The sequence below is a fragment of the Meriones unguiculatus genome, chromosome 20, assembly GCF_030254825.1.
Source record: "Meriones unguiculatus strain TT.TT164.6M chromosome 20, Bangor_MerUng_6.1, whole genome shotgun sequence".
In the NCBI taxonomy this organism is placed as follows: Eukaryota; Metazoa; Chordata; class Mammalia; order Rodentia; family Muridae; genus Meriones; species Meriones unguiculatus.
Genome location: NC_083367.1, coordinates 32,734,736 through 32,755,976, shown reverse-complemented (window position 1 = coordinate 32,755,976; position 21,241 = coordinate 32,734,736). Strand labels below are relative to the sequence as shown.

The 21,241-nt window shown below is 36.3% G+C and overlaps 1 protein-coding gene across 1 annotated transcript in view; it reads right to left on the bottom strand.

Annotated features, from left to right (window-relative positions):
- The window catches only part of Trdn (triadin), a 382,140-nt gene that overhangs the window by 237,043 nt on the left and 123,856 nt on the right, over nucleotides 1-21,241 (bottom strand). The window contains exon 10 of the mRNA XM_060373675.1: nucleotides 1,145-1,222. Within this exon, the coding sequence (XP_060229658.1) occupies nucleotides 1,145-1,222 (78 nt within the window). The remainder of the gene's footprint in view (nucleotides 1-1,144; nucleotides 1,223-21,241) is intronic.

Here is a 21,241-nt window from a genome sequence, read left to right as displayed (position 1 = left end):
GATGGGGAAGGTTTCCACTCATATTCTCTTCTACATTAACTTTAATTTCTTGCACATTGATTTCTCTAAACTGAGTTAGATTGGCAGAAGCACTATCTTTTTAATTATTTAGTTCTTTTCTAATAATTCTTAAAATATCTTAATGATCCCATTGTTGGTATCTACTTTAAAAACAGTGAAAATTACGAATAGGTAAGACTTGAAATGACTAAATTTCCAGCAAAACTGATTTCAGTGATTTTTCTCCCCTCATATTTTGCTCTGTTTTATGTTGGTTTGTTCTGTTGGACTGTTTTGTCTTTCAAAAGCCACACTTTGAAGACTCATCATGAGTAGTAACTACTAGCTACATCCAGTGTTTATAAACTAAATATAACTGCACCAGTTTCATACATGTTGTCTGCCAATGCTACATTAATAACCTCTACAAGACAGAGCTCATGAGTAGTCAATTTAAATAACTTCCAGGTTTGGATAATTTGTAACATGGAGCTCAGATTCAGATGCTGCCACCTGAGTCTTGAAATACCAACTTATGTAAGAGATGGTAAAACTGCCAATGTGAAGGTATATTTAAAAAAAATAGTTTTTATTAATTACACTTTATTCACTTTGTATCCCCCATAAACCCCTCCCTCCCCCCTTCCATTTCCACCCTCCCTTCCCCTTCTTCACCCATGCCCCTCCCCAAGTCCACTGATAGGGGAGATCCTCCTCTCCTTCCTTCTGATCTTAGTCTATCAGATCACATCAGGAGTGCCTGCATTGTCATCTTCTGTGGCCTGGTAAAGCTGCTCCCCCCTCAGGGGGAGGTGATCAAAGAGCAGGCCAATCAGATTATGTCAGAGGCAGTCCCTGTTCCTATTTGAAAATTTTTGACGTTAGTTTCTGACCAGCACACTGGTCTTCCACCAAGCAGCTGAAGTTCAACCATATGAATTTCTAAGAAGAAACTTTATTTTGTAAAAAGACGTCAATTGAAGCTTCAAGAAAATTTTACCTTATGAATACTAAAATGTAAGATGTAAGAAGATATCTGAGGTTTTGTTAATTTCATTGTTTTGTTTTTTAATATTCGTGTTTTTTTAAATGTACAATGGAAATATCTGTGTGGGAGAAGAGCACCACAAAGCTTGGTACTTGCCTTCAAGGGCCGGTGGTGACAGAGCAGGTCGGGAAGCTGGTGCTGTCACTGACGGTGGTGGAAAGGCTGGGCTTTGTCCTGTGCATGCAAAGCAGAAGATGAAAAAAAAATTGTTAATAAATTTAACATCCATAACCAAAATAGCTAGTTCTAGCCCCTGAATGCATAATTCATAATTCTGAGTTATAAATTAATATTCTTATGCAGTGAGAAAACTGTTCTGAGGTGACATCTTTAAGATTATGCCCTCACTGTTATCTTCCGTGCTATTTCTGGGCACAGTATTTTTCACAGATGTGTATACATTGTCAAACACCTCCACTGTTTTACATGAGTGGGAAATCTACATGTGATCAAATAAAGCGGTTTATTTTCAATGTGCGCTTTAAATTATGGAAACTCAAGTCTTAGAAGCTGACTGGGGATTGTGATCTGCAGAAAATTATCATTTTTTTCATTTAACAAAATCTCTCAAATGATATGGTAGGGCAATGAGAGAATGTGAAAATTCATAGGCCTTTTGATATTGAACAGGTACATTCCTTCTGCCAAAATAAATGACCTGGAGTTAAGTAAATAATGAGCCAAAGGTAAAATATACTCACTGTATAGAAACTTGAAAGGTGCTCTCAAGTCTCTGAGCTCATTACCAAGTGAAACAACAAAAGCCCCACGGCTATTTCCAAGTCCTCTTCCATCCTGAGCGAATTCTTTAATTAACCAATACCAATGAAGCCATGAACCATAAATATTAACTATCACATGATGCCATCTGAATTGCTTGCACCAAGTTTTTATTATGAATTGCCAACTCCTAAGCTCTTGCCGTGAGCTTTGATCTAGGAGCTGACACAGGCATGGGTACTTTCAAAATTTTCACTGACAACTAGATATTATCAAATGTCAGCAGATATGCCTGCTTACGGGGAAGTTTTCAGTTTCAGAATTCTTCAAAATTAGTCCTGTGTGGCAAATTAGTCCTGTGTGGCTTTAGCAACTGGAACAGAGTCTTTTTACATACCACATCCCGGGCCCACAGCCTCATATTAAATAGGATTTAGCCTTCACTCATTGCAGCATTTTCTTTTATTTGCTACCTTTATACTGAATTCATGACTATATTCAAGTATGAAAAAAACAAAAGTAGACTAGTGCATGACATGCAGACCACATACCCAGAGAATATAAGCCCATATTTTGATTTTTCCTCATAAGAATAAGAATTTATAGATAATATAGAAATTCCCTTTTCAGTTAAGAGGACTGAAAAGAAGCTTGGACTAGTTAATCTTTCCATGACATTTATAGACACTTACAACTTTATAAGAATGATATGTATTTCATGCCTTGGAGCTTTTTCTGTTTGTTTGTTTGTTTGTTTGTTTGTTTGTTGTTTGAGACAGGGTTTCTCTGTGCAGCCCTGGCTGTCCTGGAACTCTCTCTGCAGACCAGGTTGGCCTATAACTTACAGAGACCTGCATGACTCTACCTTCTTAATGTCAGAATTAAAGGGGTACACCACCACCACCAAACAGTATCTAAGCTTTCAATCTTCACAAGATGCTTATGGATAGCTATGATACCCATGGTATCGTTGTGAAAACAGAATCAAGTGAAATCGCGACATTCAGCTCCAATGGGATGGACCTGGTTGTCAATGCAAGCTCAGACTGCAGTGAAAAAAAGTTGCTTATCAATGGCCTTGGGCTGGAAAGGGTCTCTATCTATAAGGGCTCAGGTGAAGAAAGAGAATCCAAAGAATGAAGCCTCCTCCTTAAATTTCTGGATTGTTATGGACAAATGTGATATATACTGGAAAAGATATCTATTTCATTCATCTCTACCTCTACCAATATGAGACATTGTCTTGGCTATGTTTTTTTTTTGTAGCTTTAGGGAGAGTTCTGCAGTTTACACTTTAGATTAATAAAATCAAGTGAGCACTGGTTCATGTTTTCAGCTAGAGCAAGTGATTATGGTAATACCACACGTCAGTTGGATCACTAGGATCACCTTGACCTTCAGGCTCCCATACTGAATATCTCAGTCCTCGACTTTAGATTTCTAGAGCACTTGCTTATGGAGGGAAGCCACTTCACGGCATGCGTTGGTGACCACGCCATGATCTACTACCTTTCAAACCCAGGGTCAGCCCTCTGGTCCTCAGAGCAGAAATGCCATACAAGAGGACTGGAGGTGTAAAAGAAAACCAGAGAGGAAGGGAAAGGAAAGAGGAAAAGAAAGAACAAAGAAAAAAGAAAGCTAAAAACATGTGGAAGGTACAAGCCCAAAAGACAGTGACACAAAGGCAGCTTCCATGGGAAAAGAAAAAGAAAAAAATATAGTATCTTAACAAGAGTAAGCTTCCTCTTGCCCCTTATCAGAATCATACAATTGATTTACACTGATGTCCTGGGTTTTTTTAAGCAATAACTACTCCTTCAGTCAGTGGTAAAGGTTTTTAGCATGTAAAATATATTTCAAGACTTGTGATATAAGCCATATAACTTATTTTGGACATGATCAGTTGAATAGTTTGAACATTTATATTTCAGCTGGTATGAACACATATCCATTCATTCATGAGGTCTTTTTTCTGTGTATTTTACACAGCATACATGAGGTTTTCACTGATTTGTCAGTGATTATATATATGTATATATATATGTAATATATATATATACATATATATATGTGTGTTTAAATCATACATACATATACATGCATATATATGTATGTATATGACAAGGCATGAATACATGCAAGGTTGAGACAAAGAACCCGAAAGAGTGAGGCTGGCTTGGTCCAGATAGTTTACAATGGAGATTCTTTCATTTATAAAATGCCTGGAATTGCCTGGAAGAAACTTCTTATAGCAGCTAAGCAACAAATAGAAAAATTTTCCTTAACTTAGTGATGGGGCAAATCAATGTGTTTAAAGTATTGCGAATGTAATAAAAAAAAAAGCATTGTGAATGTAATAAAAAAAAAAGTTCACCTAGGCTTTTGTGACTTTATATGAAAATAATAACACCAATAAAAACATTAAATACAAACATAAAAAGTCCTGTGATCATGAAGCTTACATTAATGATAGAGCAAGGCTTGTGATCAGCAAGCAAAACACTATTTTGGATCTCATAAATTCATGGCAATCAACGTAAGAGTGTAGAGGCTGAAAGTGGCTTGGGGAACAGTTGAAAGAAAGTTGAATGGAGGAGCTAGGGGTGAGCACAAAACAAGCCTGCCAACCTGTATGTGTTACGTTCAAATTAGACAAGCCACAGGAAGTGTTTTGGGGACATCTTTTGGTGTTGCATTCTTTTTAAAAACAATATGAAGTTCTTTTAGAGTGTAGCGTGATAGGGAGCTTCTCTAAAATGGTCACTCAGTAATAAATAAACAAAAATAAGTTTTTTGTTTTGTTTTTAGAAACAGAGTCAACAGGAAGTCAAACAGGTGATACTGAAATGAGCTAGGTAAGCGAGGCTGCTGACTGCAGATCGGGATCTACTGTGGAGGTTCACATATTCATGCAACAAATACTTACTTACTGCCTACTATTTACCACTCACTTCACCAAAGCAAAATTAGAGCACTGAACAAGAAGATGAATTCTCTAGGTAATAAAGCTGAGACTCTAGTGTTAATTTAAAAAAAATCCAGTTCAATAAACAAAATGCAAATAACTGCTATCCCGTCAAAGCCACCATGGCTGGTTACAGAGAATGTTATTCAGAATAACGGGTTGATAATTTTGAGCATTATGGCCAATGGAAATCAAGTTGTAGAGGAGTGGCTAGTTCCCTGTATGTTTCAGTAGAGCTAAAGGGTCTTTTCTAATAAACATATTGTGGTAAGTGAGGAAAGTAAAAAAAAAAAAATGATGACTTTTTCACAAGTATAGTTGAATCTGAGAACAGATCCAGATGGTGATGGGATAAGAAGAGCAAATTTTACATTTGTCAAGCTACTTGATATTATTCATAAGTACTTTGGTCATTTCTCTCACTTGCCTTGCTTTCCAGGGCGTATGTAAAGAGGTGCGTTCACGGGGGGTCCACAGGTAAGTTGTTGGGTTATCTCAATGACACAGCTATGAATTATTTCATTCTTAGAGTTCTTCATACTTTAAAAACTTATTTTTTGAGAAATGGCATATTGATCCTACGTGGGCTACACCACTTTCTCTCAGGTATGTATAACACAAAAAACTTCAACTTCCTAACTGAAAGAACATTCCCAAAGCCATAAATTCTCTGGGATGGTTTCTTTGGCTCCTGATAAAAATCTTCTCTAATATATGTGTTATTATACATTTGCGTATTCACTTTGATGGAAAGCAAGGAATAGGAGCCAATACATATTTTATACATTCTTTTGATTAAAAATGATAAAGGTAATATTAATGTTTTTTTCTTTCTCATATCAAATATATGAAGTAGAAATAACTTCCCATGGAACAGCTAATTAATGAAAGAAAATGAGATTGATTCCAGATTCTATCATTGTTCCATTTATTTTATGCCTTGTTAATGTCAGAATCCCTGATGTTCAGATGTAAGAGAAGCAGATGCAGAGAATCATAATTGTGGGATCTAGGGGTGTAAGGAAGACTTTGAAGTTAGCCATTCCCACACCATAGCTCACAAGACAGTTATAAAGGGGTCTCTGGAAGCATAATTATCTAAACCAGGGGCATACACTGAGTTCAAACTCAATTTTAAATCAAAGTTATTTCTTTTTACTTTGTTATTCTTCTGCTTATTTAACATTCCACTCAGAAAGTCAGAATAAATGACAATTATTTTGTTGTTGCCACAGGTGGCTCATTAATTCTGAAAGAGCTGTAGGTGTTTATGTTCTATAGTAAAGTAGTTTCACTCTTTTCTTTGGGCTAGCCTTGGAAATAGGCTTGTCGTGAACCACTGAGGAGACTCAGCATCCTCTTCAACTGATCTCCACATAGCCTGACTCAATATCCACAGAAAAAAGGTGGCAATTGGGTTATTCTCAAAACTTTCAGTTTTGTTTCTTCACATAGTGCGGGGGAGGAAGTGTGCATGCACATGAGCAAGGGTATATATATATATATATATATATATATATATATATTAAGGTTAGTCACTCATCTTCTAAGGAAAAAGAAAGAAAGATACAGATAAGTAATTGGGAATTATAATTTTGTTTCTCGTTATATTAACTTTTTGTATTATAAATTTGTTTCAGCTAAATGTAGTCGGCAAACAGAGATATTAATGAGTCAAATTAGACTGATTGCTATCTCGATTAAAAATAATAATGACAAGAACCAGGTGCCCCTGTGCATTTATAGAAGTTAAACCTAGGTACATTGAGAATAGAGGATAATTTGAACCCTGGAGTGTGAATCCACTTTGGGCAACATAGTGAGAGCTAGTTACACACAAACATTTGAATTAATTTAATAATAGCTTTTCACATGTGCAGAACACAAATGTCTCTTTTACTCTGTAATCATTGAATGTATTTTCACATATCTGAAGAATTATAATCTCTCAGTGATAAAATTGCTATTCCAGCTGTTATTACAAAGACTGACTTTAGTTTTTTTTACTCCATTCTAATACACTCATGACAATTCTTGACAACCTCAGCATCCAAGTGTGCTCTGCCCCATGATTCACCAGCATCAATGAATTCATTCATTTCCACATTATTTTCAGTCTACAGTAGACTATAACAATTGTGTCCTCAATGACTAGTAATTAAATGAAAATAAGTATTGAAATGAAACCAAGGATTAAATGAAGGAGTAAATTAAATGAATGAATGACTGTTGCTAACTGCCAAGTTAACGTGCTCTACTTAGAATATTTTAATATGCATAGGCTGAATTTTAGGTTCTCAGTTTTTAGTAGAATGAGAAATACTTCCAAAAACATATGAGGAAAAAATATTTCAATTACCTGTAATTCTAAAGTGTTTGGCCATTGCTGAAGGAAGCTTACTAATTTTTATAACTTTAACATCCATCATTGCAGTGAAATTTTTATATTAGTCTGTAGTTTATGAATAAAGCTAGGTGGAAGCTAAAATTTTAAGAAAGTGTTTTATGAAACAGTACACTACTAATTTAAAACTTGAAATACATTCCAAATATCTAACGTATTCCCCTAAATGATAAGGGGAAAATATGCTTGTGGTATGTTTCAATCTAAAGGCTTTCTCCTCCATTCATATAACCTGAGAATTCAAGATGCCTAGTTTCACTGAGGAAATCAAAGAAATTGGGGTACTTGAAAAAAAAATCACCTCATTTCTTTTCAATAATGACCTAGATTAGAGCAGAAATTAATTACAGAATTAGAGCTATATCACAATAAAAATTTGAGCTAAAATTTCAGATTTCATTTATATATTGTGTCATACCTCTTCCCGTCAAAGCTAATATACCGATTAAGTGCTATGAAAATATTATTTATTTTATTTCATTGATCATTGTTACTAGTAGATACACTGGTTACAATATGATTATTTACTAATCAAGTAATCTTAACAATGAATAACTAATTATTAGTATGCTTAATGTATCAGTCCTCTCAAGCAAAATATAATAACTCAACGTCTTCATGTAATATTTCATATTTCATATACAGTATTACTTTTCAGAGATCCAAAACAAATTATTGAGTTACTCAAAATTAGAACACAAGTCCTATTTAATTATTAATCATGAAAATTCAAGTGGTGAGCATGAAGATGAGGAAATAAGAGAGTATATGTTTCCCAGAGGCCAAGTCATTAAGTTTAGAAAATGCGTTGTTAATAAATGATTCACAAGTAGAATAGCAAATTTACTTCATAGGAAATAAGAGGCTTGATATTCTTGTAAAGTATCAAAACATGGGAAATTAATAATGTCTCCTTAGTTTTCCATCACATGGGATTGTTTGGCTTTAGGATTCTACCAAAAGTAAATCTTTGGCAAAGAGCAAATGGCACAGTTGAATACTAGGTTAGTTTTCAAAGTAGTACAATCTCTTGTTTTCATTCCGAATGACTTGACGATCCACAAGCACTCTAACAGATGCATTTACACCACGTTCTCTTTAATCACAATGTGTAATAAAACTTTGCAAACAAAGTTTAAAAATCCAACCATGGAACAACATGATCTTTTATCAGACCTCATTGCTGGCTTACCGGGTATAAATAAAACAGAACAGCAAATGGAGTCATCTGTGCTCTTATGCGTAGAGTCAGTCCACTCACTCCCTTGTAGATTCTGTCCCACATTTCTTTTCTTGGTATATTAACATAGGCAAATGACAGTTACCAGAAAACTATACTTTCTTTAGTAACTATATTGATAAAATTTAGAAACACATATCAAATATTAAATATAGTAAAGCAGGATTATTCCTTTACTATAAATTATACTCCATAGAAACCTAAGTGAGGAGGGGCTGTCTCTGGCATGAGCTCTATTGCCAGCATTTGATCACTTCCCATTAGTGGGGATGGGGGAGGGCTTTCCAGGCCACAGAGGGAGGGGATGCAGGCAGTCCTGAGACTTGATGGCTGGAATTAGATGGTAGGGGAAGAGGGCTTCCCTTCTTAAGGCCTAGGATAAGGGGATGGGGTAAAGAGGGAGAAAGGGTAGGTGGGAATGGGAGGAGACAAGGAGGGACTACAAGAAGGATATAAAGTGAATAAATTATAATGAATAAATTAATGAGCTAGTTACCCCATGAACAACAACAAAATCTTAAGTGAAGGAAATAGGAGACAAGGGCCTTCTTTTAAAAGTAGCTTTGTAATTCTGCTCAAGGCCTAGAGATAATATACAGCCTGCCGAAAAAGTTCTACGGTTCCTTTCTCAGTTCAGGTCTCACATGTCTAAGACCAAATTATGAGACAACTTACAGAGCTTTGTGAGAATTGAATGAAACAACATGTCATAGCATTATCCCCCTACAGGTGTGACCTTCTCACCACTCTTCCTCTTATTACCATTGATGCTCAAGGTCCTAATAATTATTTTTATTGTTGTTTATTATTATTACCATTTATTATAATTTATTCAATTTGTATCCTGGCTGTGGCCCCCTCCCTCCTCTCCTTCCAACCCTACCCTCCCTCCCTCTTCTCCCCCTAATCCTCTCCCTTAGTTCAATGATAGGGGAGGTCCTCCTCCCCTTCCATTTGACCTTAGCCTATTAAATCTCATCAGGACTGGTTGCATCGTCTTCCTCTGTGGCCTGGCAAGGCTGCACTGCCCACCCCCAGGGGAAGGTGATCAGAGAGCCGCCTGCCACTAAGTTCATGCCAGAGAAAGTCTCTGCTCACCTTACTCGAGGCTCCCACTTGAAGACTGAGTCTATGGGCTACATCTGACCTGGGTTTTTGGTCCTCTCCATGCATTATCCTCGGTTGGGGTATAAGAGACAGCTACCAGGAATTTCCCTCAAAGGCATTTCTGCCTCATGCATGAAATTTCTTTTTTTTTTTTTTCATTCTCATGGACAAGGTGAAATTTTTTTGTATGTATTTAAGTATGCACATATACATGTAGAGTCCCCAGATGACGTTAGGTGTCTTTCCTGGTGGCTTTCCACTTTACTTATTAAGACTCAAGGTCTCACAGTTTTGGAGTTAATCAAGCTAACCTGCTTCTCCTGGGGAAATCCCCCCCGGCCCCCCATCTCTTCCCATTGAGTGCTGGGAGTACAGGTTGGCATCACATTCATTTGGCCTTTGTGTAAGTTCTAAGGATCAGAACTCTGTCCTTGCACACTTTATCCACTAGGCCATCTTCCTACCGAAAACAGGAAAACTTTCTAAATAATCATATGGTGTTTCAAATATAGGGCTGCTTCTGTTTTACACAAATAATTTATTCATATAAAATGAGGTTATTTGTTCTTTCTTCATACCCTGATAGACAATTTTCACTATACCAGAGCCTTGGCAAAATGAAGGATTTCTGCAGCTGACTGCCCCAATATTTGTCCCTTCCTATGGGGAAAAAAAAAATCTCTTCATTATTTCTTTTCTGACACATGAAGCTATTCAGTTTCTAAGCAAAGCAAAGAAACTAGAAAAAGCAAAGAGCCAACTAAATATGAATCTTCTGGTTTTAGAGTTTACATCAAGAAGAAAAAGGAAGTTAAAGCGTTGCCTTAGAAGAGAAAGTATTTCTACACGATACAAGTAACAATGATAGACCCCTGTATCTGTTCAGCAATAGGCATGAGGCTGGAATTTAAATATTCCTTAGATAAAGGATAAAGTGACAGTATGTTAATAATGGTTATTTAATAGGCTACATGTTGCAATTAAATTCACAATTACATTCACAGATGAATGGCGCATTTGGCAGCCAGCCACTCTTTCTTCCTGCATTAAATTGTGCATAATTGGTAGTATTTTATGACTTAAAATAATACACATAATCTATGCAGTGTCTTTCAGGAAGCTGTTTATAATAACATGAAAAAAGTCATTGTCTTCTGGGAAAACTCATGATTTATGTAATCAGGTTCATGCATTGTAGTGCAGGGAACAGCTTTAGGTGTTGTGTGACTACCATATATGAGAACATTAAGTCATTAGTTTGCTTTTCCCAGGATGTTTCAATATGGCAATCTGGTGATATTGCCCTGTCTATTTTCGCTCCTTTTCTGTAGGAAACACCAACTGTCAAGAGTTTCTCTGCCACACAAATGCTCATTAACTAAACAATGGAAAATGATAAAATAAAGTTGTTGGTGACTTTTTTTTTTTCATTTCTGCAAACAACATATCAACCATCAAACAGAATTACTGAGTAAAATATATTGGCGAACATTCCCAAAGGGGAATATAAATAATTGTAAATATTTCAGTGTGAAGACAAAGGGAAGAAGCTGAAATGGAGTATGGCCTAATTCTGAAGGAAGCATGGCAGCAGAGATCCTGCACACGTGGGCTGCTTCAATTTAACCATGTGCTACTTAGTTCACTTTTTAACATTTTATTATTGCTATAATTAATTTAAATTTCATTCCTAAGCCAAGCTAGGTAGCTCAAACTTGTGATTCTAATACTTGTAGAGACTGACACAGGAGGATGGCTGTGAGTTTGAGGCCAACCTGGGATACATACTGAGTATGTATGTATGTACTGAGAGAGCTATACAGAAAGTCTGTTTCATGAAACAAAAAATTGAAAATAATAATTTCCCACTCTATTGTGTCTTGTGAGAACTAAGAGAAACCAGGTATATAAGGATAAATACTGAACCAGTATAAGTAATTAATTAGTAATAACAACCACAATGTACCAGTATGTACGAGTGTAAAGTTTGTACTAGGGCCTCAGTAGCTGCCTTGACACTAGACAAATAAAATGGTTTTGAACATATCCCTTAGTGTTGATGAGAGTATAAACACACAAACTATTGTTTCAAAATACTCATTACCCCAGTGTTTGTGTAGTAGCATTACATTGCCTTAAGATAGTGCAGAAAACTAGAATGTAAAGTGTACTGGTCTCAAATGGAAATTATAAAACTATACATGGATACTGAGCCGCTGGCAGAACAGCATACAGTCCATACTACTGACTATAGCCATTAGAATATTGTATGGTCTTCGAAGTATTCAGAACAATACTCCAGCACAGTGGACAATGCTGTCAAACTCGTTCATGAGGCAGGCATCTCTGAACAGAGCTAATGCAGGGACTTAGTCACGAATTCTACACTTTAAAGTAAGGTCTACTCCAGAGAGGGGAGAAGCAATGTGCAGCTCTCTGAGTGGTTACAAAGAGCCCTGGAGTCTCTTATTTTTTCTGCTGTAACTAAGGCCAATCAAATGGACCTCAAAATAGCACTGGTGGAATCTGTCCATGCAAAGGACTAGAATTATTTCTTAGTCCTCTTGCATATTTGCTGAGAGGTGAAACTATTAAAAGATACGTCATATTCGTAAATAGCATCTAGTTATCTTGATAATTCTTTGATTAAGCCTTAATTTTCCTTGCTTTTCACACAGTTATTCAAATGATGTTGCATTCTTTGTTTCTTTTCACACTATGTGAGAACAGGCTTTAATTGTTCTCAGTAGGTTAGCTGGCGTTTTTATTTTTATCTGGCAGCAAGCCTACAGCATGAATAGGACCAAGACTGGCAGATACCTATTAATGTGACAATGTCTGTAAATATGTCTATACCCATATCTACCTATAGCATCCTAGATCTATTTCATTTATCAATATCCACACATTCTATTGAAAAGTTTATTTAAGACAAGAAGAGACGTTGAAACAGGTGAGTCTTTTAAAGCTTGAGGAGATAAAAAATTGGAGGCAGTTTTCTCTCCAAGCTACAGAAGAAAAGTACTAAGAGGAAAGAAGCCTTGGCTAATGTATTTTTCTGTCTTGAGGAAGCTGACTAGACTATGGCGGGGGCATCAGTGCCCCTGGACTAGCTCAGAAGGACTCTTGTCTATTTCTGTTTGTGCATCCCAGGAATTTATAGCGACTCAAATCTTCAATGGATCCAGACACGAAGACAATCTAATGCAAAACAGAAAGTCAGTCTCTGCTGGTATAGAGAATCCAGGGTTTATACACGCTCATAATTAAGCACAGACTCTCTTGCATCTTTCCTCTCATTTTAGTGTTTGTCCGTCTGCTGCCCACATTTCGCCGATGGATGCATTGAACCACTCTTTGTTAATTCTGAGCTTCAGTCTCTAGAGGACCCAATAATAAGCCCTCAGGAAATCTTTACAGAGGTGTATTTACAGAGCTTAAAAGCCTGTCATATTTTTAAATAACAAGATTATTTCTTCAAACGAGTAAAGAGGACTGCTTTAGGATAAACATTTTTTTTCCGTTGAGATGAATACTGTAAATTAAGAATTGAACTCAGAAAACATATCACATTCCTGACTAGGTATGGAGTAGGGAGGATTTAAAGGCAAATGTTTTTTAAAGTACTTAAAAAGCAGCTTAAAAAGAAAGGACTTGCTGAGGGAGGTGGTGATAAGAATATAATTAAATTAGAAATATGAAAGAAGCAGAGATTGGAGGAAGCTGGGAATTTCCTGAGCCACTGGAATGGTAGTGATGTTTTACCCTGACAGGTTTTCAAATGCCAAAGTAGGTAACCTGATCTGACTCACATCTTACAGATTTGTTATTCCATCTTACAGGTGAGAAGAAATGCTCAGAGAACAAGTAACCTGCCTACTAGATTCATGGGGATTGTTCTTGAGTAGTGAATCCTTTTAAAAATGGAGCTTTTTTATTAACTATTTCAATTTACATCTTGGTCATCGGCCCCTCCATCTTCTCCTGCCAGGCCCACCCTGTCTCCAGCATCCCTTCTCCCCTATTACTCAGAACAGAGGAGTCCCCCTATCCAGATGCCCCCACTCATCTATTCACTTGAGGAAGTCCCATCAGGAGGAAGTGATCAAAAACCAGGCAACATAGCCCATGTCAGAAATATCCACACTCCGTTAACTACTGGGCCCACAAGAAGCCTAAGATGCCCATCGGACTTATCTTTTGGGGGTCTGTGCATTATAGTATGTCTATCCTGTATAATATGACTAAAATCTGCTTATGAGTGACTATATACCATGTGTGCATTTCTGGGTCTGTGTTACCTCACTCAGGATGCTCTTTCCTAGTTCCATCAATTTGCCTGCAAATTTCATGATTTCCTTGTTTTCAATTGCTGAGCAGTAGTCCGTTGTGTAAATGTACCACAGTTTCTTTATCTGTTCTTCAGCTGAGGGACATCCATGTTGTTTCCAGATTTTGGCTATTACGAATAAAGCTGCTATGAACATAGTTGAACAAATGTCCTTGTTACATGATGGAGCATTTTTTGGGTATATTCCTAGGAGTGGTATAGCTGGGTAATGAGGTTTTTCTGAGAAAGCACCAGATTGATTTCCAAAGTGGTTGTACAAGTTTACACTACCAGCAATGGAGGAGTATTTCCCCTTTTCTGCATCCTCGCCAGCATGTGTTGTCACTTGAGTTTCTGATCTTAGCCATTCTGACAGGTGTAAGATGGAATCTCAGAGTAATTTCTTTTAAAAAAAATATTTACTTACTGAAATTTAGTCACTTTGTATCCCAGCTGTAGCCTCCCCTCCACCTCCTCCCAGTCTCACACACCTTGCCCCTTTCCTCCTATGCCCCTTCCCTAGTTGACTGCTAGGGGAGTGGACTATCCCCTATCCCTTTCTGACTCTAGCTTATGTAGTCTCATCAGGGCTGGCTGCATCATCTTCCTCTGTGGCCTGGCAAGGCTGAACCCTCCCAGTGGCAGGTGATCAAAGAGCTGGCCACTGAGTTCATGTCAGAGACAGTCCCTACACCCCTTACTAGAGAACACCATTTGGAAACTGAGCAGGGAGTCTAGGTCTTCTCCATGCATGGTCCTTGGTTGGAGTATCGGTCTCTGCAGGACCCCCCAGGGCCCAGGTTTTTGTCTCTGTTGTTCTCCTTGTGCAGTTCCTGTCCCCTCCAGGTCCTTCTATCTCCCTCTTCTTCCATAAGGTTTCCTGCACTCTGCCCAAAGTTTGGTTGAGTCTCAGTATTTAGTATATCCTGATAGGTAGAGTCTTTCAGAGGCTCCCTGTGGAAGATTCCTGTCCTGTTCCTTGTCTTCTGCTACTTCCAATGTCTATTCTGTTTGCCCTTCCGAGTGAGGTTTCAGCCTCTTTCCATTTTGATTTGCATTTATTTTCCAGATGACTAAATACGTTGATCATTTCTTGAAGTGCTTCTCCACCTTTCGAGATTCCTCTGTTGAGAATTCTCTGTTTTAGTTCTGTATCCCATTTTTAATTTGATTGTTTGCTTTGTTAATGTTTAACTTCTTGAGTTTTCCATGTGTTTTGTATATTAGCCCTTTGTCAGATGTAGGATTGGTGAAGATCTTTTTCAAATCTGTAGACTACAGTTTTTTGTTTTTGTTTTTTGACAGTGTCCTTTGCTTTACAGATGCTTTTCAGTTTCAAGAGGATCCATTTATTAATTGTAGATCTTAGAGCCATAAGTATTGTTGTTCTTTTCAGAAGTTGTATTCTATGCCAATGAGTTCAAGGCTCTTAATATATCTGGTTTTATATTGTATTCTTTGATCCACTTGGACTTGAGTTTTGTGCAGAGAGATAAATATTTGCATTTTTCTACATGTACACATCCAGTTAGACCAACACCATTTGTTGAAGATGCTGTCTTTCTTTTCATTGTATGTTTTTAGATTCTTTGTCAAAAATAAAATGTGCATAGGTGTGTAGGTTTAGTACTAGAAGTTCTAGCAAGAGTAAGAAGTCAATTAAAAATGATAAAAGAATAAAAAGAGGAAAGGAAGAAATTAAACTATTGCAATTGGCAGATGATATGGTAGTCTACATAAGTGACCTCAAAAAGTCTACCAGAGAACTCCTGCAACTGATAAACTTACAAGATTAATTTAAAAATTCAGTTGCCCTCCTGTATACAAATGGCAAACGCTCTGAGAAAGAAATTAGGAAACCACAACTTTCACAATAACTACTAATAATATAAAATATCTAGGGTTAAGCTCAACTGAGGACTGAGGAAGTTAAAGACCTATCAATAAGAACTTATTTCAAGTCTTTGAAGAAAGAAATTAAAAAAGGTACCAGAACTTGAAAAGGTCTCCCATGCTCATGGATCGGTAGGAGTAACATAATAAAAATGACCATCTTACCAAAGGCAATCTACAAATGTGATGCATCCCCATAAAAATACCAACACAATTATTCACAGACCTTAAAAGAACTTTTCTAAACGTTATATGAAAAAACAACAACAACAACAAACAGTATAGTGAAGACAATAATAGAACTTCTACAGGTATTTCCATACCTGACCTCAAGCTGTACTACAGAACAACAGAAATAAAAACTTCATGGTACTGGTATAGAAATAGGCTGGTTGATCAACAGAATTGAATCAAAGACCCAGAAATAGTTCATCATTTTTATGGCAACTGTTCTACTAACCTCTTTTTAGTCCTATCGAGCCCATGGGTTGACAAAATTAATAATTCTTTTATGAAATCTTTCTTCAGTTCACTCTATAGGTTTTGAGGTACTAATAGCTTTAGCTGACTGAGAAATCCAAGGTCCCTGACTTTGTTTTTTAGTAGACTGAGTTCCCTGTTTGAGTCCAAATTGGAAATTTCCTTCTGGTCCTCTTCCTCCCCTTGAAGCTTTAGGAACACTGCAGAAGGGGAAAGGAAAGAGCTGTAAACACCAGTGTTGAGGGTACCAGGAGAACAAGGCCCACAGAGTCAATGAGGGAGGGCTCATAGGGGCTCACAGAGACTGAAGCAGCAATCACTGAGCCTGCAGGTGTCTATGCTAGGTCTTCTGCTTATGTTAGGGTTTTGTAGTCTGGTGTTCTTGTTGGAATCCTAATAGTGGGTGTAAGAGTTCTCTGACTCTTTCATCTCCTCTTGGAACCCTTTTCTTCCTACTGGGTTACCTTGCCCACCCTTAATATAGGAGTTTGTGCCTAGTCTTATTGCATCTTGTTAATGTCCAGTCCAGTTACTATCTCTAGGGGGCCTGTTTTCATTTTTTTTTTCTTTCTGAAAAAGGAGTGGATTCTGGAGGTAAGGAAGGAGTGTGGGGCTGGGAGGAATGTGGGGAGTATTAGGAGGAGTGGTGGGAGGAGATATTGCAATGAAGATGTTTTGAAAACAAAAATTAATTAATTAATTAAAGTTGTTAGTTCTAGATTTCAGATAGTCAGGGTAAGAGTTTAGGATTTCTCCTATTAAAGGAATAGGGAATGCTGTGAGAATTACTACAGGCATGAAACAATATAATTTAGTGATCTAAACTACAGTAAATGAACCTAGGATCATGTCTGGAAAGTTTTGCTTTTGGATAAGTCATATATCTTAATTTCTCTAAACATTTTGAGTTCTTTAGACTATGATTGTTTTTTACCGAGCTGCAGTTACTCAGGAAGGGATTTCTGTGATGCGCTATTGTATTGCTGTGACTTTAGATAATGATGATTTTTAAAAAGCTAGAAGAGAAGGTTTCTAATCTTTTAACAGAAAGAAATGATGGCAGTTTGAGGAGAAAGAATGAATATGCTTACTTGGACATTGTCACTGTATACATCTTCTTAAACATAATACAGTACTTCATAAATGTGAACAATTTTATCTATCAGTCATGAATTTTAAATAAAAATCATGAATATCTCTTTTTGGTAACCTGTGGAAAAGGTTGTTGTAATACTAAAATTGCCATTCAACTGATTATTTTTATTCAATATGTGCAGAGATGCTTTTATTCTTCAAGTACAATAGCTATGAGTTAGTATCATAAACTTTACCTACTACAGGCAGTATAATTTTATACTATCACAAAATTACGTTTCAAGTACATAAAAACCACATAGTCCATTCTGTTACCATAACATTTCATAAAGCCAGTTACTTAGTATTAATATCACATAAGCTGGACTATAACTATAGACACTGATCCTATTATATTTCTTGTTCAGTAGTAACAGGAACTGAATTTTCTGAGTGTTGCTGTATGTCTGGTAACTGGAAATATACTTTACATAAGGTGCTTTTGAGCTTAATGGAATAGATTTCCAGATATTAATATTTTGATTGTTGCTGTTATCTATAGGATGTAGCTTCCCTATAATTCAGAGACTTGTAATCAAGTGCATTTTCAGCATTTACTATACATAATGTGTGATTTCGGGCAACATTAATATTTCATAGTGCCACTCATATATAAGAAGGAGAGAGGGAGATGGGGGAGGAAGGACATGAGGGTGGAACTGGAAAGAGAGGAGGGATGGGGCTGGAATCAAGCTGCAAAGTGATGAAAGAAAGAAAGAAAGAAAGAAAGAAAGAAAGAAAGAAAGAAAGAAAGAAAGAAAGAAGGAAGGAAGGAAGGAAGGAAGGAAGGAAGGAAGGAAGGAAGGAAAAGAAAGAAAGAAAGAAAGAAAGAAAGAAAGAAAGAAAGAAAGAAAGAAAGAAAGAAGAAGAAGAAGAAGGAAGGAAGGAAGGAAGGAAGGAAGAAAGAAAGAAAGAAAGAAAGAAAGAAAGAAAGAAAGAAAGAAAGAAAGAAAGAAAGAAAGAAAGAAAGAAAGAAGAAGAAGCATAATGGATAAAAGCTAAAAGATATATGAGGGTCAAAATTGATCTGCTATGCTGTTTGTTGGCATGATTCTGAGCTCAGTTTTTTTCTTCTCCTCATAAAAATTCCACTTATAGTAATCTATAGGTATGTATTAAATAATAAAGAAGAGTCAACGCTCAGGATTCTACACTTATAAAATGCACTTTTTCCATCTCTCATTAATTCCACATTGATCCCTTTATCAATCTTATGTTACAGAGGAGGAATTAGAGACCTAACAAATCAAGAGATTTAAAAAAAATTGTGTTTCAGGTGTCTATTGGGACCTGGATTTGCGCACATAAGTTTTATTTTCATAGCAAACTTGAGGCATTATATGGCTCTCCCAATAACATAAATAGGAGAAAATAAAACACAAATAAAACTCACCCATAACAAAGAAGCATGGTACTAAATTATGCACAGTGCTTTAGAGGATAATTCTTCACGTGTCACTTACATTCACTTAAGTCTAGATGTCACTGATATTCCTGCCACACGTGACTCTTACACTGTGGTGACAGTGTGTCTTTCTTGAGGTTTACAGCATTACCTGCCAAGTCACCTGTGCATAAGTCTAAGTTCTGCTTTCACTTCAGCGATGACTCCCTAAACGTTGTCTTTCCTTGTTGAAAACACTGGTTTCATCATTATTTTGCAATTTCCCTTTAATCCAATTCCATAAAAAATGTACTTCCTGCTCTCTGCAATGTCTCTTCCCCATTACCAGTTCCATTTAATTCTTTGAATGATTTCATATCAAGGGTCAGTTCTGTTTGATTAAACTATTGTCCTACACTTTGTCATTAAAATATATCTGTTTATTTCCTGATGTTTCCTAATCTTTGTTTATCAGCTTTTCAGTCTGACAAAATCATTGTCTTGGTAACATGTCAAATTTACAGTCAGAATCATGGCCTTGTTCATTTTCTCTTTCATTCATGTACAAACAAAGTTACCGGCATACATTCATCTGCATTTAATCAAATGTCTCATTGGTCCTTCAATTCCCTCACATCAAAATTACCTTCCTGACAGCAGGAGGAAGCGATGCCTTTCATCTGGAATTTGTAAGGGTTAGAATCTGTGCTGTAGAAATTAACTCCATGATTAAACTTTTATCTTATTTGTTTACTTCCCTTTTCTACTCCACTTGTTAAAGACAGAGGTGATCTTTTAGTATATTTTATATTATATATTTTTAAAAAATTATCTGTTAATGTTGGAAGTCAGAATGCAGGAATTAGTTCTGCTTTTGTATTGCATGAGTCCTAGGACTCAATATAGTTAAACTTCACACCAGGCACCTTCTTCAACTGATCTCTCTCCAACTCTTCTATTAGTATTCCCTAAACCCTTGATTGTGTTCAGTCTGGGATTAATGAACAACAACAACAAAAACCCAAGACATTTTGTATTATGCATTATTCTATACATTATCAGAGACATTCCATTTTTTTGCATCACTTTCCAACTTCACATCATGGTTAACTGCTTATTGATGTGAAAATTATGTATGGAAATAAATGATAAAGAGTATATGCAATACATATACTAGCCATTGCAATTTGACAGGTGCTAAACAGTTTATTAGGGATAGGAATCTTCACATGTTCCCCTGTTGCTACTGGATACAGCTACTGGATAGCTGATGAGCTTCTCTTCTACTCTGCTCCACAGTATCTGCCTACACTGAGGATTAATTGGGTTGCTGGGCCAATTAATCTCTCAATAGATGTGAATGCCCTCTCCTTTGACCACTAAAGCCCTCAAATTTTTCTCTGTTAGTTTTCTGAAAGCATCTTAATTTTGTCCATCTACTCTTTATTTGATGTTTATAAAACACAATTTTATTTTGTAGACACAAACATAGTACCACACAAAATTCTAGGGAAAAGCAACTTGATAAATTTTAAACAGACCCTTTTACCCTTCCTTGGATTCTTCTGACTGTTCATTACAGTTTTGTTCTTTTCAAAATACCCAGCACACTAATTCTCCTATATTCCTTATTTTTGATTTCATAGTTTATCTACAAAGAGTGCTTGCAGCTCCCACCCACTTCTGTGCGTGTGTGTTTTGAACAAATCATTGGAATTTTATACTTCCATTCTTGAATCAGAAATAATCATACACATTTTCCAAGGTATTTCAGGAACTTAGCAGAAAGTAAATGACCACAATAAGCTAATGGTGAGAAGACATTTTAAGATTCTGTAACGCTTTGCCTCAAAACCTTTAGTCTTAAATATCTTTCACTTTAATTTGACAAAGGTACACTGAAATGATGACTCAAAACACATTCGAAGTTCTAAATGTTGCCTAAGATTTTCTCTGGTCATTCTAATTCTATCACCATCTAGTAAATTTCTCTTTTAAAAAGAGAAAGAAAAAAGGAGAGGGAAAATATGTGTATAAATTATTTAATACTTACTTTAAATAATTGTTTCTGTGATGAGTTCTTGCCACTTATCTCATGTTGACCTTGAACTCATGTTCCTCCTGTATCAATCCCATGATTTCTAGGTTTATAAACATGACCCACCATGCCACAAGCTCATTTTAACAACCTTAGGAAATAAGTTTCATAAAGAAATTGAGTTTCTTTAAGAAAACAAAGGTTTAAAAGGTAGTTTGTGTGACCTGACAGTTTGTTTTCTGAATTAATTCTTAATATGATACTAAGTAAACTGGGTTCTTTTTTTATACTATCATTTACTTATTCTAACTAGCTACTAGACTAATAATTTTTTACTTATTTCTTATACACATTGTGAGGACAAATTACATAGTTTACTTATGCTTCTAAAACAGAATACAATCCATTGTATTTTAGAATAACCACCTTACAATTACGACTGGGCACTTTAAAAATTCCAAAACATACTAGGCAATCTACATTTTTGTAATTTTCTCA